The 16956-nt window shown below is 42.6% G+C and overlaps 1 protein-coding gene across 22 annotated transcripts in view; it reads left to right on the plus strand.

Annotated features, from left to right (window-relative positions):
* The window catches only part of clasp1a (cytoplasmic linker associated protein 1a), a 67418-nt gene that overhangs the window by 40818 nt on the left and 9644 nt on the right, over nt 1-16956 (plus strand). For 4 of the 22 annotated variants that reach the window (XR_002275438.1, XM_020606582.1, XM_020606587.1 and 1 more), the window contains 20 exons: nt 727-750; nt 2144-2251; nt 2788-2814; nt 3502-3666; nt 5415-5573; nt 7053-7115; nt 7968-8071; nt 8262-8285; nt 8840-9084; nt 9721-9784; nt 9978-9980; nt 10078-10241; nt 10458-10536; nt 10639-10782; nt 11961-12056; nt 13417-13566; nt 13754-13860; nt 14810-14935; nt 15280-15427; nt 16036-16282. Coding sequence is in view for 21 of the 22 variants with exons in the window: in XM_020606582.1 (XP_020462238.1) it covers nt 727-750; nt 2144-2251; nt 2788-2814; nt 3502-3666; nt 5415-5573; nt 7053-7115; nt 7968-8071; nt 8262-8285; nt 8840-9084; nt 9721-9784; nt 9978-9980; nt 10078-10241; nt 10458-10536; nt 10639-10782; nt 11961-12056; nt 13417-13566; nt 13754-13860; nt 14810-14935; nt 15280-15427; nt 16036-16282 (2247 nt within the window). In the remaining variant the exon portion in view is untranslated. The remainder of the gene's footprint in view (nt 1-726; nt 751-2143; nt 2252-2787; nt 2815-3501; nt 3667-5414; nt 5574-7052; nt 7116-7967; nt 8072-8261; nt 8286-8839; nt 9085-9720; nt 9785-9977; nt 9981-10077; nt 10242-10457; nt 10537-10638; nt 10783-11960; nt 12057-13416; nt 13567-13753; nt 13861-14809; nt 14936-15279; nt 15428-16035; nt 16283-16956) is intronic. The other 18 variants (XM_020606593.1, XM_020606598.1, XM_020606597.1 and 15 more) reach the window with 16 other exon arrangements.

The raw sequence follows: 16956 nt of genomic DNA on the forward strand, positions 1-16956 counted from the left end.
ACAAATTAATGTGATGAGGCCCCTTAGTGTGGTGAAAACCCCTGATGCTTTTTAAAGGATGTTCCATATTATCATTTCATACTGGTGACACTGGTAAAACCAAGTCTCTCAGATGGTGGCACTACTTTTGTTTTACAATGTAAGACAAAGGAATCTGTATTTTTTGCAAATTCTTTTAAATACCTTTACCATCCAGTGTGCATAGCTTGTATTTATAATGAAAGTCAGAACAAGGGAGACTCATGGAACACAATAAATTGGAGAATCACCACTTTCCCACCTGTTTTTCAGTAGTCACTGTAGTGCTCTATAGCCTAGCAGTCAGCACGATGATGATGATTAGGCTATTATAGTTCAACTGAAGTATAAACCAATAGATGACATGCCTCTTTGACTTATCTGTAGCCCGTTTTTCTTCCAAAGAAGAATTTCTGCTCTTTGGTGACGTCTGTGTTGGACCTCATGTACAGTTCAGCTCTCTCACTCAGTGACAGACCTGCAGATAAACGTTGCAATGACAGTATGTAAGAGTTTGTCTTCTGTAGTTAGAGCAGCCGTTCGTGCATAACCTGTTTATTTTGCAGTCACAACCAGTACAACCTCTGAAACAAGTCAGTCACACCTTAGATCCAGTCACTCCTGTTCCTGCTTCAACTGCTACTACTAACTTCCTTTATACCTCTCCTCCCACTCGCTGCTGCACCATCTTTCTTAAATGCCCAAAAGATGGCACTCCCAGTAAAAGTGATGGTAAGACTTGTGTATCTATGTGTGAACGCAAGAAAGCATAGATGTGTGTCTTCTTGTCCCAGGCTACACGTGTACACCCTTTCTCTCTTCATCTGTCTTCTTTTCCTCTATATTTCTCCCAAGTTGTTCTCACTTCTGTGGAACTTTGCATGCACTGCCTGCATGGATTTCCTCCTCTAACTGTAACCCTAACAACTATGTCCATCAGTTCTGTTACTTACACAGTGATCACGTCCAACATCGCCGTTAAATAGTTTTTAGTTTATAGAGAAGACTGTTGTATTGTATATTTTCTCTTCTCCTCAGAACCTGACATGCCACTGTAATGGACAGTGGTTTGAAAGGTTCCATCAACTAAATGCGTGTCAGATTTGATATTTTTATCGTTCTTTGTATTGTTGTGTATCCTCTGGGTTGTCTGGGACTGTTCTGTTATAAATATGATGTGGCATTAAGTGTAATGAGAAGGCTGCCCTCTGTTTTGCAGTGCAACTTAGGGTTACCTACTAGTATAGATCCTGTTTTCTGATTAGCTACCCACAGCTCAATCCTGTTTTCGTGATCTGAACAAAAGAGGTCTGTCCACTGTGTTACTGGAGGCAACGAACTGTGGAGTCAGCTGTAATATAACTGAAGCTTATTAGAAGATCAGGCACACTGTGGCACATTATGGTAAATCTTGATCAGGTGGATAGGAGATCATTGCATAGCATTGTTAGCATTTCTCAGTTCAGCTGCTGAGCACCTGTGATCTAAAGCTACTGTAGCTTCTAGCTTGCAGAAATAATTTTTTTTATAATTGTGAAGGCCATCAAAGCTGACAGATAATTTTTTATTAACTAATCTTCTAATACACAACATTTTTCTTGTCATTAGTAGAATAGTGCAAGGTGAAGATGGCAATGAATTCAGAGATGTTAGGGCGTTCCTACGGCTGCAGGTGACTGCTCATTGTTTGTCTTTCTTTAGACCTGGGTCAATAAGTTTGCCAATATTTCGTTTTGCTTGTTTTAATACATGAAAGGCACAAAAGTTGGATATAACACAAGTACTTAGAAGACTTTTAACTTTCTTAACTTTTCTGCTTTTCTCCTGTTCATGTCTTTGCTAGCGCTAGCATAACTGTGCTTACAAGGCAAGGCCCAGCTACATTAAACTCAGGTTTAAATGAATATTTGCATATACTAATGGACCCAGGTTTGTCTGTTTCCCCCCTTGTTTTCAGAGGGGTTGTACCCCCCTCATCCAGGTCTTCTTCATTCTGTCTCCCCAGACCTTTCTCCCCCAGCATCACTGTTCAGGGTTGGGATGGAAACCAGAGAGTAATTCAAGTGAATTAAACTTCCTCTGTCTCTCTTCCCTCCTTTCTCTTGTGGTTTCTCTCATTGTTCAGGTCGTGTTCGTACCAGGAGACAAAGCTCAGGCAGTGTGGGTGGGGCCAACACCTCAGTGGTGGACAGTAGGGGGCGCAGCCGAGCCAAAGTGGTCTCCCAGTCCCAGCGTATGTATACCCACTGGTCACATGCTCTCATACAGTGAAGCTAAATAGCAATCAGAGTCTAACGCTCTTCAGTCACATTATGAACATTCACTGCGAGTGAGCATACTAAGCTGTCACTCATATTTCAGCCTCTTCAGTCACATTATGAACATTCACTAAGCTGTCACTCATTTTTCAGTGTAGTCTTTGTCTGCATTGGCTTTGCAACCATACTGGATGGCTTGCTGTTTCTTCTCTATGTGTGTCTGACGTTTCCCATGCAGCAAACTGAAAGTTCTTCCAGTCACTTACAAATCCTGTATGTGTGCCAACATACATGCACAGTATGTGTGCTTGTGTTTTAAGCACACTGTACAGTTTGTGTGTGTGTTTTGGAATCTATGTAATCTTGATCTGTGAGTGCTCAGTACACAGCAAACATGTTCACAGCTGTCCAGAGTGCATGCTCAGTGAGATCAATAAACATAACCCGCCTCTGTTTCATTCTGACCGTTCTCGATCTCCACCCTGTCCTACCTATTGCTTCCATCACCCAGGATCCAGATCAGCCAATCCCATCAGTGGTAAGGCCTCAGCTTCATCCAGTCACAAGCCAGATGCTTCACTCCTAAGCAATGGCCTACTAGCACCCAGAGCCTTACATGTAGTCCCATTCTGATTTCACATTTGTTGCACCATGTACAGTAGCAGCATGTTCCACTCATTACACCTTTTTATTTGTGATATCCCTCCAACAGTTTGTGAAGCTGTTTGGAGTTGGAAGTGTTTGCTGTCCGTGTTTTTGTTGTGTTTGTTTTCACTGTCAAAGCTCTGAATGTTCCCACGGTGACTGGGTAAATGTCTTCCCACAGCACAGTTAGTTAGAAAGTAGAGCCAGCCCCACATGCAGTGTGTGTGTAGCCTGTAATATCTGAATTTGTCTTTTCAAATTACTTTGTTGTGAAGTTCTTTTCACCTCCGTTTTCACTAAAATAGCATTGATTCATTCTCAGATATAACAATTTATGAAATTCATGACATCTTTTCACAGAAGTGAATAAAAGTAGAAGAACGGATTATAAAAAAATACTTTTATGTTGCTACACAGCATTGGGTCTCTTGTCACAGGAGTTGTGTTTTTGAAATTTAATTGAATAGTCCAAGCATGTTATTGAAGGTTGTGCCACTTTGTTGCTTGTTTCCTAGCCTGTCTCTCACTTCCTACATTGTCTAACTGTGTCTCTGTATGCCCTTGTCCTGTCTCCTGACAGCTGGCAGCCGCTCTAGCTCCCCAGGCAAGCTGCTTGGCCAGAGCAGCTATGGCCGGATCCCTCGTGCGACCGTATCGGCCTCCACCACACCAGCTGACAAGCGCAGCAGGATCCCTCGCAGTCAGGGCTGCAGCCGTGAGACCAGCCCCAACCGACTGGGTCTTGGTAAGGCCAGGACAAAAGCACACAACTCACTGATTCTTTATTTAGAAACATTACTGTGGTTGTGTGGTATGAGTCTCTTTATATTTTGATGCACCAAGAAGACCATGTGTGTACGTCATGCATCATTGAGTTAATTACTCGATTTCACTGGCCTGCAAGTGTGTGCTGATGGAAAAACAAGAACTGGAAATGTGACACATCTCAATGCTGCCGTAACTGATCTGTTTCTTGTCAAGTCCAAGTCACTAAGATGTGCAGGGACTGTGACAAGACTCAGCAATGAGTGAAACACACAGGTGTGCTCGACACCATACAGCACAAGAGCACATGCATTGATAAGTTGATACAGTCTCGCACAGACTTTCTGATAAAGAGATACATGGCAGCACTCTCATGTTCTTTACTCGGACAATAAACGTGCACATACTGTACCGGCACAGACTCTCGACACCAGTGAAACCCAGTGTCTGCCTTGAAATGAGCAGTCCTCACCAAGCAGAGTTGGCTTTTGTCATGATGAAACCTCCATACATTTTGTCTTCAACTAATCACACCCCACAGGTCTGTTCTGGTTTATGACTGGCTGAGTGATAGCAGTGGATATGGGTGGTGTTATAGTGGTTGGCATGAAAGCACACTGTGTGTGCCTGATGATAAACCTTTATACTCCATCCTGATGTGAACTACAGACACAGCGAAGTTGTGTCAAGTAAAAAATATTTGTTAATGTATGGTAGTCATTGCTATCAGGATTACATACAGTAGGGTGGTTAAAGGATTTGTATCTATACAGGTTTGTTGGATAAGCGAACACTGTACTGTTGATGCTTATTTTGTTATTCTTCTTGTTTAACACAACTAAATGCGTCTTGATGTATCATTATCTAAGTTACAAACCAAGTCATGTTGTTGTCTGTCTAATCTTTGTCACAAGATAAGAGTTAAATGTTAGTTGCTCTTTGCAGTGACCGCCTCCCTCACAAGCACTCAGCCGTTGCTTCTTTCTCTGTTTTACTGTTTCACCTTTCTTCTTTATCTCTGTCTCTAAACATTCTAGTATTTTCGCCCCACTAGCTCCACCAGGGTCCAGTGATGTTTGCTTCATCTGTCAGTAGACTGTGTGCACCCCCCTTCACACCTTTGTTCTGAACAAGGTAGTTCAGTAGGTACTGGCAGGGTTGCTCACAAGCTGTTGTCATTCAGTGGACTGCCCAAACCGCTGTGTAGTACCAGTGCTAAGTGGGCATTTGTTTGAAAGAAACCTCAAAATGTGAATGTGACTGAGCACATCCTTTCTCCCCACAGAATGAGACCTTTGAGTTTTAGACAGCCCACCATCTGGCCTGTTGCATCAGCCATCAGGCCAAAATGGTGTTTTCATAACCAAGAGGTCTAATAAACCAGTGGATAAATTGCCATGAAAGTTGCTGATCACATTCATGTGTTCCAAACAGTACATGTTTGTTATTAATGACCTGCAGTAACAGCCTCTCCTCTTAACACCAGCCCCATTTTAGTATCATCGTGAGCAGGACTTTTAGAAGAGTCTCTAGTTTGACTCCAGGACTTTCACATTGTTAGGTGTAATGAATATTGTGTCTCCTATAGGCTGCCTACAAGGCTTTATACTTTCTGTCTTCCTGTCTGTCAACCTCTACCCCTCTTTATGTTCCTCATCTCTGGATCTCATCCCAACATTCCCCCATGAATGCACACTGACATTCCCATCTAACATGTTGTCCTCACAGCCAGCCTGTGTGGTAAAGCTCTTCTTCCTGCTGCTCTTCCCTACCGCACGCTAGCTCGGAGCCGCATTCCCCGTCCCAGCATGAGTCAAGGTTGCAGTCGCGACACCAGTCGCGAGAGCAGCCGTGACACCAGCCCCGCTCGGGGCTTCACTCCTCTGGGTGAGTATCGCCGAGCTAATAGCTGTCCTGTCCCAACCGGACAATCTTTACCAAATGCTTACACAAGCCTCCCACTCTGTGCGCTGTCTGTACTGTTCTCTGTCATAGCTTATGGCTTCTATCTCTGCCTGTCTGTCTCTGTGCATGCACTAACTGTGTCTTTCCTTGTTTACTGAGGAGCACCAGTTTATATATAAATAATGGATTAGTTATTTTTTTAAGCTGAATTTCTATGTTTGAATGAAGCTGGGCACATAACTGATGGTTTTAAGTATAAATGCCTCCAGTAAAGATGTTTGCCTTATGGGGAAGGCAAAGGAACCAGCAGAAGTAACACAAACATCAAGTAATTGCTCATCGTATATGTCATTATACCGTATATTATATCGTCACCCAAATCTTCATACCTGCCCATTTCTCTTGCGTCCAGCCCCGACTGTTCTCTTACCATCCGATACAGAAGGCCGATATTCCAAATCTCCACATGCACTCCACATGATAACATTGATCCACAGTTTTAAAAGGTTTTGTCATTTTTTACAGACTTCAAGGCACTGAATTCAGATATGACCTTTACAGGAGCTGATTGGCTACAGATGTTTGTAAATACCATTGACATTTTATACCAACATGCAACAAACTGACAAGTAAAGATGATGATACGTTTTGACTTCAAGAGAGCATATGGGCTGATATGTACAACAAAGAGCTCGATGTCTTCAGCCGAAGTATGAACGTAATAAGTACCTTAGTTAACGGACAGATGTGTGGTTTGTGTGGCCTGTGAGACAACACCAACCTAAAGGTTCACCTGAGAAGCTCAGAGGTCTTTCCTTCTGTAATTTGACAAAGTTTAGACATTGTCAAACACAATTCGTACACTGCCAGTGCCACATCTTACAGACCAGAGTCAATCAAGTGGCCCAGAATTAGAAAAGACTGATTATTTTTATTTCAGAAGTACTTTTGTTGTAGACCAGTGTAATCTATACTGTTTGGCCCATTGCTGTACACTATTAAAGTCTGACTGTATTTTATTCTGAACACAGCCATACTGACTGACAGCTCCTCATTTTAGCTTCTTTATTTATCATGAGAGACAAAGTGGTGGAGTGGTAATATGGGCCACACCCTACAATACTGTGTGGTATATCTCAATGCATATAGAAGTGGCCTTTTTCACACTTCAGCTAAGTAGAATCTCTGTAAAGGCTGGAAAAAGTCACATTACATGCTTTGATTTGTTTAAAAAACATCATTCTTGACTGTTTAATGAGCAGGTTACTATTCATCTTTTGCTCCAGTCTTCAGAAACACACAGTAATTCCTGATTTAAAAAACAGACCAGTGACACGTGAGGCTCAGTGCAGCAGTGTGACGGTGGCTTCAGGGTCTTACATTAGCAGTCGGTGTTTAATCTCTAGTGTGGGTCACTAACCCCCTGGTCCGGATGTCGCCCACCTTTCCTGTCCCCTGCAGCCTCCCGACGTCACTCCCGTTCAACCAGCGCTCTCTCCACAGCTGACCCCCACAGCCAGTCAGGTGACCTGCATGCCCAGAAGCTCTCCGTCCCTTTCCGTTCCCCTCAGATTGGCTACAGTATCGTAGAGGCAGTGTTGCCTACTGTAGCAGCATGGCTCTGTGGTTGTGTTCAGTGATGTGACTATAGACAGCATCCACCTTTCCTTTACTGTATTTTCCTGTATTTTAGCAAAATAAAGGTAAGAATAGAGCTGGTGCATTTGTTTAGCATGTAAATGGAAATGTGATGTTTTCACCTGTTCATTTGCCTCATACAGCGGTTTTTAATTTTAGTTGTGATTTTTGTGGAATTGTTATTTACTTGTACAGCTTTGAATGTGCTGACTCAGCTTAGTATTATCTGTTATTTAGCTTTTTTCAGTCACATGTCATTGGCGGCCTGCGGTTTGCTTGTACAGTAGTTCAGGTAGATTAAGAAGTTGTTTATTTGCCCAGGAGGAGTCTGGTTAAGTTCACATGTTATATTTGCTGTTCATCTGTTGTTTTTATCATTTCACTTCATCAGTTGTGCCCCTGCTGTTTTAATCTTTAACATATTTAGGGCATTCAGTATTTGTGTTCTTCTTCTTTGGTGCATTACTGGTACTGTCAGCCATTGATGTATGGCTGTGCTTTGGCCCATCATCTTCTATTTGGGTTTTTCTTTGGCAATCTTCTTTTATTTTGCTTTTGGTGCTGGGATACTTGGTGATCTTTTCAGCTCACCCATGTACAGTGAACTGCTTTATATGCACATATGTTTAAAAGAAAGTTACTTTCTCTGTATGCTATGTGACATTTGCATTTGTTGATTCAGGTAAGTTACATGGGCCTGTCAGCTTTGTTACTGAGCATTATTCACTTCCTGTCTAGACCGGTATGGTTTGATTCACCAAGCGAGAATCTCTGCGTCAGTCAACGCCATGAGGGTCCTTAACACCGGCACCGAGGTGGAGGCAGCGGTTGCTGATGCTCTGGTAAGTTTCTATGGAATGTTTGGCTTCAGGGGAGACGGGTGTAGAGTCGTGTTATTAAACACAAGGCAAAGTTTTCATGCATGTGTTTTAAATTTGTTTACATTTTTGCATACCAGAAGAACTGTAGTTGGTCTTTACACCTCTTTTAAACCTTCCCTCTCTCCTCTTTCAAAAAATGTTACCATTTCAGCTATTAGGAGACTCCAGGAATAAGGTAGTTGGTCATTTTACATACTGTTTGTATATTCATGCACTAATCAAGTTCAGAAAACACCCCTCAACCCCAGTCTTTTTTTTTTTAGTTTTGCTCTAAATGTTTGTGTCACATCCCAGATGAGTGCATCTGTGGTAAGCCCAGCAAGATGTTTATTTTTTCCATATGGTGATATTAATGTCGACCTCATTGTTTGGTACGTTATTCATGTGTCTTTTTTCAAAACTCCTTGACATTTACTACGATTGTAGTCAAGACCTTTGCTTATTTGTGGCACTGCTTGAATGGCTTCTGATGTTTTTCTTACATTTTTAAGTAGTGCTCTTAAACTTAAGAGTAACATCCACAGAACAAAACATGAGAATTACATTTTGCCAAACAGCACAGCAACCTGCATGGCGACCTGATGCGGCTGGCGACCTTTTATCAAAGTTTCTTACATCGTGGCCGAGTTTATTTACCTAAGTTGTTTCCCTGCAACATTTAGATATCATACTGTGTTTTACATGTCTGTGCAGATTCTATTCACATTTCTTGTATGCTCTTTCTTTCAGAGGAAGCCTTTGAGACGAAGGTACGAATCCCCAGGGATGTACTCTGATGACGATGCCAACAGTGATGCATCCAGCGCCTGCTCGGAACGCTCGTATGGCTCACGAAACGGAGGTATACCCCATTACCTGCGCCAGACCGAGGATGTGGCCGAGGTCCTGAACCACTGTGCCAGCTCAAACTGGTCAGAGAGGAAGGAGGGCCTGCTGGGCCTGCAGAATCTCCTCAAGAGCCAGAGAATATTGAGGTGGGACCAAATTCACAATGACAGACTAGAAGTGTGAGCATTGGTCAGCTTGCATGACCAGACTGTATCTGTGTGCCATCTGCTTAGCAGTGACAAGGGATGTTATAATGTAATATCTTTGAAGGCTAGGAAATACAGTAAGAAGGTTAATTTTAAAATCTGCCTACTTTCCCCAGAGAAATGAATCCAGTGCCAGTGGGGCTTTTGTTCTCAAACATGTGAATCCTCCATCTCACATGACAGGAGCATGGGTACCTGAAGTGGACTGGAATAATTTTAGCTTTTAGAAAATAACTGAGCAGTTCCAGCTCAAGCAGCTATCTGACTTCCTTGAACAGTGTGGCATGGATAAATTCAAAGGGACTGTTACAGTGTCTCCTTTGTGGCAACGTCTCACTGACACCTAGTTTATGAACAGCCTGAGAAAGAGCTGCGGAGGCTAAACTACTGTGGGTTGTTTCATTAACTCAGCTGTCATGGACTTTTGGAGGAGTAAATAGTACATACTGTAGCTAGTATAGTGCCTAGTAGTGCCATAGTACCTCAGCTTTTTGGATGTACTGTAGTTGTAGTGTATTTCTGTAGTTCATCCTCTGCCGCCCTGACTACTTGTTTGATGCTTTTTGTTCGCTGCAGCCGAGTGGAGTTGAAAAGACTTTGTGAGATCTTCACAAGGATGTTTGCAGATCCACATAGCAAGGTATTAAAGATGTATTTTACTAACTAAACTAATGGTTGCAGTTATGACTTTAATGTAAATGTATGACGTCAAACATAACATGACAGTAAAAGGTTGAACTCCTGTACAAAATGCTTGTATGCTGTGACACTTACTTGCTATTAATGGAGTGTCTCTTGTTGCATGGCCTGCCTTGCTGTGGATTTAACAACAGAGAGTAAGTGTGCTCCTCACTCCTTATTGCTTCTTACATCTCAGTCTCATTTCCTCAAGCAACGGTGTCACAACTGTTTCAACTGTGCACACGTTCTCAGGTGTTCAGCATGTTCCTGGAGACTCTTGTGGACTTCATCACAGTACACAAGGAGGATCTGCAGGACTGGCTTTTCGTTCTGCTCACCCAGCTGCTGAAGAAAATGGGTGCAGACTTGCTGGGCTCAGTCCAGGCCAAAGTACAAAAGGCCCTGGATGTCACAAGGTCTGAAACTCTAGCCAGCTGTTAGTATGGAATGTAAACAACAGTAACTGGCTGAAATTGGAAATGTTGTCCATGTTGTCTGTTTGTCAGGTTGTTAACTATGACAGTAAGTCAGTTAGTAGCAAAGTCCTGATAGTCACTGAGCTGGCTGCTACAATCTGACAAACTCTATAGAAGCTTAACTTCTGTAACTTCTGTGCACTGTGCCTGTCTTAGGGAGTCCTTCCCATTTGACCAGCAGTTCAACATTCTGATGAGGTTTATTGTCGATCAGACTCAGACACCAAACCTCAAGGTAAAGTAAGAGGACAAACACTGGTTCCTTCTGAAAACAAGATGATTTTGATTGGTCACTGGGTTATAGTAATGCATGACCAAATGCTTATTGACTCTTCAGGTAAAGGTGGCCATTTTAAAGTACATCGAGTCCCTGGCCCGACAGATGGACCCGACGGACTTTGTCAACTCCAGTGAGACGCGCTTGGCCGTGTCTCGCATTATAACCTGGACCACTGAACCCAAAAGCTCTGATGTCAGGAAGGTAAGTCAGTTCTCTGTCAAATCTGACCAGGGACCAGCTTCTCAGGGCAGTGTCGCACATTGTTTGGTTTTCCTGGTACCAGTAATGGAAAATTCTTTGCTTAGGCAAAACTCATCAAATGACATTTATTCTAGAATATTGTGTGCGACTTGCTTTAATCCACTTTCTTTTCATATTCATTCCCTTTTTGTTTTATTAAATACATGTTTTAACTCACTTATTGTGGGGCTTTAATCTTCTTCTACATCAAGATTTTATGAAGAATGGTTATATTTTTAATATGGACATGTGATCTACTTTAGAAGTTATGCTCTACCTAATTCATAATAAGAACAAGTGTGTGGGCTTATTGCAAAACGAAATGCTCGGAGACTTATTAGGAGGTTCCATAAAGTAATGAAGACAAAGAAGAAGCTTTTATTTATTGTCATTGTAACACTGTACAATAAAATTACGTTTGGAGCCGAGGGCCTCCACGTGCATATCCGCCGCCATCACGGGGGTTCAGTGTCTTGCCCAAGGACACTTCGACATGTGGACTGCAGGCACCGAGGTTTGAACCCTCCGGTTGGGAGACGGCTGCTCTACCCACCACACTACTGTGGCCAGATATTTATTTTCAGAACAGATCCATCATCCATGAAAGATGCCACTGTGCTCGACAGTCACGGGACCCCCTCCACAGCCAGAGGCATCTTGTATACCTCCACATTCTTTTAATGAATTCTTCTGGCTGTAGTGTTTGTTTAGCAGCAGTTACCACAGTTATAAACTGATAATAGGCTCTCTCCGTGTGGATGGCTTTGGCTCCACGGCCCATTATCTTTCCCTTGTCCGATGCACGTTACATGTTCTCCCTCTGTGTCCCCTGCTGTTTGTTTGTCCATTGCTGTTCTTCCAGGAGAAATCCTCACCTAGTTTCAGAGCAGAGCCTGACCTCCAGGAAAGCTGAACATAAATATATAAGGAGAGAATACAGTAGTTGTGTCTGCTGCTAAAAATAATCCCCACTTTAGTTTTTATGATTACAAATTTACATTATCTAGGTTGATTGATCCACATTGTGGTAGTTTGTGCCAGGATGATATAAAAGATTTGTTCAGCATTGCATCCAAGTGTGATGATGGATGACCTGTGCCATGCAGTAATGCCCACTCTGCCTTGCCACTGTGCTCCAGACCCTTCATAACTGGGTGAGCGAGGAGCTAGCTGGCAGGTCCAGTACTGCAGCTTTACTGACTGCTGAGGGCAACCAGGAGGAAAGGTGTAAGCAGGTAGAGCCCTCTCCAGCAGCCAACACAACAAGCACACACTGCCCTGCCTGCCCGGTGTCTTAACCATCGACCTTCAAGACTGTGGAAACTGTAGCGTGGCATCTCTCACTCACCTCTGCCATTTGACCTCTAGCTGTCTGGCTGTAACAACCTACAAATAAGTCTGCGCCTTGTGAATTGATCACCCATCAAAAAAATCAGCTTGCTGTGAAACCAGAAACAACTTGTTTTGGAGCAACAGTCTTTCCTGTTGCTTAAGCCAGTTTTATTGCTAAACACAGATAGGAATGCTGTTTTGTTACTACTGTTTGCCTAACGCATTTTGTCTGTTTGAATCACTCCTCGTGCACGTGCATACCTGCATGTTGTCAGTGCTTTCTTTTTGTTCAGTAATGCAGATTCATAAGATTTATTTGATTGATTTGATTTGATTTATTTATTCTTTCAAACATGTAACAACAGTCAGTATGTAATCACACATAATTCCACACATATCCACAAAAATATTTTCAATGTGCTTATACCTAGTACATGCTTGAACGGAGTAGGAAGAAGTTAGACTTATCCAGTCCTACCCCATGACATCATCTTACCATCACTGGTTTGCAAGCAGTATCTCTACATGGATACATATTCTACATCCACATTCCCACCTGATTAATCATTAAGCCTGTTCTATCATTTATACTAACAGTACTTTTATATCTGTGTATATGCTGTATGTTCTCAATAATACTATTCAAAAGCTATAAATATGCGTATGTTACCTTCATGTGTCTTTGTCCAAATGAAGGCATATGGCACAAATGAGAAGAACTTTGAACTTACCTTTATGAAATATACAGTTGTGTTCAAAATAATAGCAGTGTAAAAAAAAAAAGGGAGTAAAGCTCAAAATCCTTGTAATAGCTTTTATTTTTATGTATTTTTTCTACTGTAGTGCCACTTCAGTGTTGGCTCTGTACTCACTTGCATGTTGCAGCACTGATATTGTTCTTGAATTGTTGTATAGTACATTAATTTTCCACTGAATGCAGCATTGAACACTCACCTCTTTAGCAGTGTCTTTCTACAGGCTAATATGTGTGTTATGCTACCAAGACGTCCACTATGGAGTTGTTGCCATGGTTTCAGAATTACTTTGACCTTTTGATCATGGAGAATTGTCAAATATTAAAACTATTTATATTTTGGTCACAAGCTGTACTATCTGTGCAGTGGTTTTTATATTTTGACAGTGTCTCTAGTGAAACTGCTGTTACAAGCACATGGTCAGTGTATTTCTAGAACCAAGGAAACCATCTGAATGTTCCCTCTGTCACGTTTTCCATTCTAACTTGTTGTGCTACCCTGCCTGTAGGCGGCCCAGGTGGTGCTAATTGCTCTGTTTGAGCTCAACACACCAGAGTTCACCATGCTGCTGGGAGCTCTGCCCAAGACCTTCCAGGACGGAGCCACCAAGCTGCTGCACAGCCACCTGAAGAACTCCAGCAATACCAGCAGCAATGTGGTAGGTCAAACATAGCAGTCATTTTTCGGTGTCATTTGGTGTCAGAAGCCCAGCTAAGCTGAAAAAGTGTGCACTATCCACAAATAGTGATCAGAAACGCCATGCTAGGCTATCACAGAGACAAGTGAAACCTTCATGCAGCCGGCTTGCCACGTTTCGATTTCATCATTGTTTCCTTGCCTTCCAGGGGTCTCCGAGCAACACCATTGGCAGGACACCGCCACGGCACGCTCCCAGTAGAACCAGCCCCCTCACCTCTCCAACAAACTGTTCCCATGGAGGACTGTCTCCAAGGTAGATCATCACCGGCCTGCTCTTCAGCTACGCATGGCACAGATGAAACCATACGGATACCGGAGCTGTCATTTACACCTAACAGATGGGTTGTAGGAGCATGGTACTGAGTGAGCTGCTCAGAGAGATTACAACACATGCTTCATCAAAGCAAATCATTTCTTCCAGAAATCAAATACGACTTGGCTGACCGATAAAATATTTACTGGCCTAGACATAATCGGTGCTGTCAAACGTCTGATAATGAGACTTTATAGTTGACGAATACCCTGACAGGCCACTTTATTAGGTACACCTGTACACATTGTATGCTCTTCAGTGCAACACTTCCACCTTAACATCTGTGTTTATGAAGCTCAGAATGTTTCAGTTTTTGGTGAAAGTCATAAATGCAGAAACTCAGTTCTATGTTTATTATTGAGGTCATAGTTAAAGATGGTGTTGTACTGCACTACATTATATTTAGAGGTGTTCCTAATATTCTGACCCTTTCATGCATGTAGCCGGGGAGGTCAAAAATATCGAGACACCTCTAAGGACGTTTTAACCGTTTGGCTGAGCAGCTCATTCAGCTGAGGTTCAGTTGTTATAACTGCAAGCAGAAACCCATAAACACTGATAGATGACATATTGTAATTTGTGTTGAGACCATTCTGAGTAAAACCTGAGGAAGAACACCCTACTCCTACAATGGGAAAATGATCTGTGTGAAGCTGACTTTGTGGGATTCTGCTACATCTAATGCTCTCCTCTAACTTAACACTTTCCCTTAACCTTAAAGCTCAGACTAGCTTCTTTTTGTCTTCTCTCTTTCCGCCCACTTGTTTTTCTCTTTCTCCTCCCTTGTCTCGACTCATTGTCTTCTCGTGTCGTCCGTTTCCATCCGCCTTGCCCCGCTCTCTCACTCCTGTCTGTCCATCCTTCCCTCCCGGCCGTGCTGTGGCAACAGTCGGTTATGGGGTTGGGGTGTCGACGGACTGTCAAAGCACCCCCCTGCCCCTCCTCCTCCTCCTCCTCCTCACTCCACCCCTGCTGCCCCCTCACTAAGGGTCCTGCGCAGAGCGTTTTCACCCAGGTAATGAGGTGGGCTGAGACACACACAGAGGATTATTCCTCCAGGAAGCCAGAGTCTGATCCTTTTGCTTGTACAAATTTCCCTTTTCCAAACCAGTTGAGAGTCTTTTCTAGTTTTTTTATGTCAGTGTTTTGCTGAATAAATATTGTTCCATCGTCTGAAATCAAAAAATCAAATGGTTTATCATTGCTTCAGAGATGTGGTTAATTTTTGTGTGAAAATCCATAATATGCCACACAGTGGAGATGTACAGTAAGGCAATGCAGAAAACAAATTCATGCTTGTGCATCTTCCTCAGATATGTATTTCATGCAAGTCTTTTTCTGTGTCTGTGCGTCTGATAGCATGATGGAGTATGACACTGAGAACATGAACTCAGAGGAGATCTACAGCTCGCTTCGCGGCGTCACCGAGGCCATCCAGAGCTTCAGCTACCGAAGCCAGGAGGACCTGAATGAGCCGATCAGACGGGAGGTCAAGAGGGACGATGCAGTGAGTCCTTAACCCCTTCATCTAGAAGCTTTGTCCTAAATATTCTGCTTGGAAAGTTTTGAGGTTCAGCCAAGCAGTATGGTGTTGCAGTTAATCGGAAAGCAGACAATCATAGTGAAAGCTCTCTTTTTACGGTTTAACATGAAACGCATGAATACATTTAAGTACAATCTACGAATTAAGATTAAATGGCTGACTTTACATGGGCAGCCATGTCCTTTCTTGCATAAAGTTGCACAAAAGTTAAGCAATTGTCAAACAGTGGTTTTAACCAAAAATATATTTTGTGCGCTTTGTTGTTGGCGTCGTGTTCCTCAGTTCTTAATATCTAATCTTGTGTCCTGAATAAAGTTCCTGAATCATGTCACAGTTTCTTTTACTGAAATGAAGTTTTGCAGCAGTTACAAAGCCAAAACTGGAAATTTGAAGTTGAGAAAAGTTCTGCTCTGAGGCCAATATTTTTTTAAATGTATAAGGAGTTTACGGTAGCTGCATATGCTGTAGGCTGCACTCTTTTCAAAAGCCCTTTTTAGACAGAGATCATGTCAAACTGCCAGTGTTTTGACCCCTCACTCAATTAGCCAACATACTGCATCTCTGTTGTACAGGCTGGAAGAGAAGGAGTAGCATCATCCCCTGGCTCTGATGCCCGCCTGGGCTTAGACATGGTGGAAGGAGGTCGCACTGCCTTGGACAACAAGACCTCACTACTCAACACGCCATCTCCACGCTCCTTCTCTGGGCCACGGAGTCGTGAGTTCGCCCCTTATGGCTACGGGGAAACCATCTGCACATATGATAAGAGCGCCCTGAAGGAGGCCGTCTTTGACGATGATGTGGAGCAGTTTCGTGATGGTGAGTTCAAAAATGTGTTGGCTGTGGTAGTAGCAGCAGAAATGCACATTACAGCGTACTGTGCTCAGATCTGATCTAAAGCAGAACTGTTTTGAGTTTAATGTACTCTTTTGGGTGTGTAGCATGAGATTTAGGTCAAACTTGGTGTCACATGCACAAACAACATATACCTTTCAAACTGGTTTCAAGCAACGATTTAGGTCAAACTTGGTGTCACATGCATAAACAACATATACTTTTCAAACTGGCTTCAAGCAACACAGTAAAAGGCTTGAGAGTCAAATACTCCACTGAAGCACATTTTCATTATACAGAATTTCTTACATGTGGTGTTAAAGCACCTTTATGAACAACACTGAAATTATTATTAGATTGTTATCCTCTACTGAAAAGTCTCCCTATATACCACTGAAATGCTCGTAGTGTATATGAACAGCTCTCATTCATTCATTCAGGATTTTACTGCCCTTTTATGCTCAGTCACAAATATGATAAGAGATATCTGTAGTCTGCTTCGCTTGGTTCGTAGAATGAACACCGAACATGTTGACACACGTTGACACAAGATACAGAACTTTGTCTGCATAATGTTTACCATGAACACAGGTGTGTGAGTCTGCTGCTCCTCTGTTTAAAACACAATCCAGTGTGTGCATCAGTTGTTGTTGTCATCA

Source organism: Monopterus albus, unplaced genomic scaffold (assembly GCF_001952655.1).
Source record: "Monopterus albus unplaced genomic scaffold, M_albus_1.0 scaffold79.1, whole genome shotgun sequence".
Classification (NCBI taxonomy): Eukaryota; Metazoa; Chordata; class Actinopteri; order Synbranchiformes; family Synbranchidae; genus Monopterus; species Monopterus albus.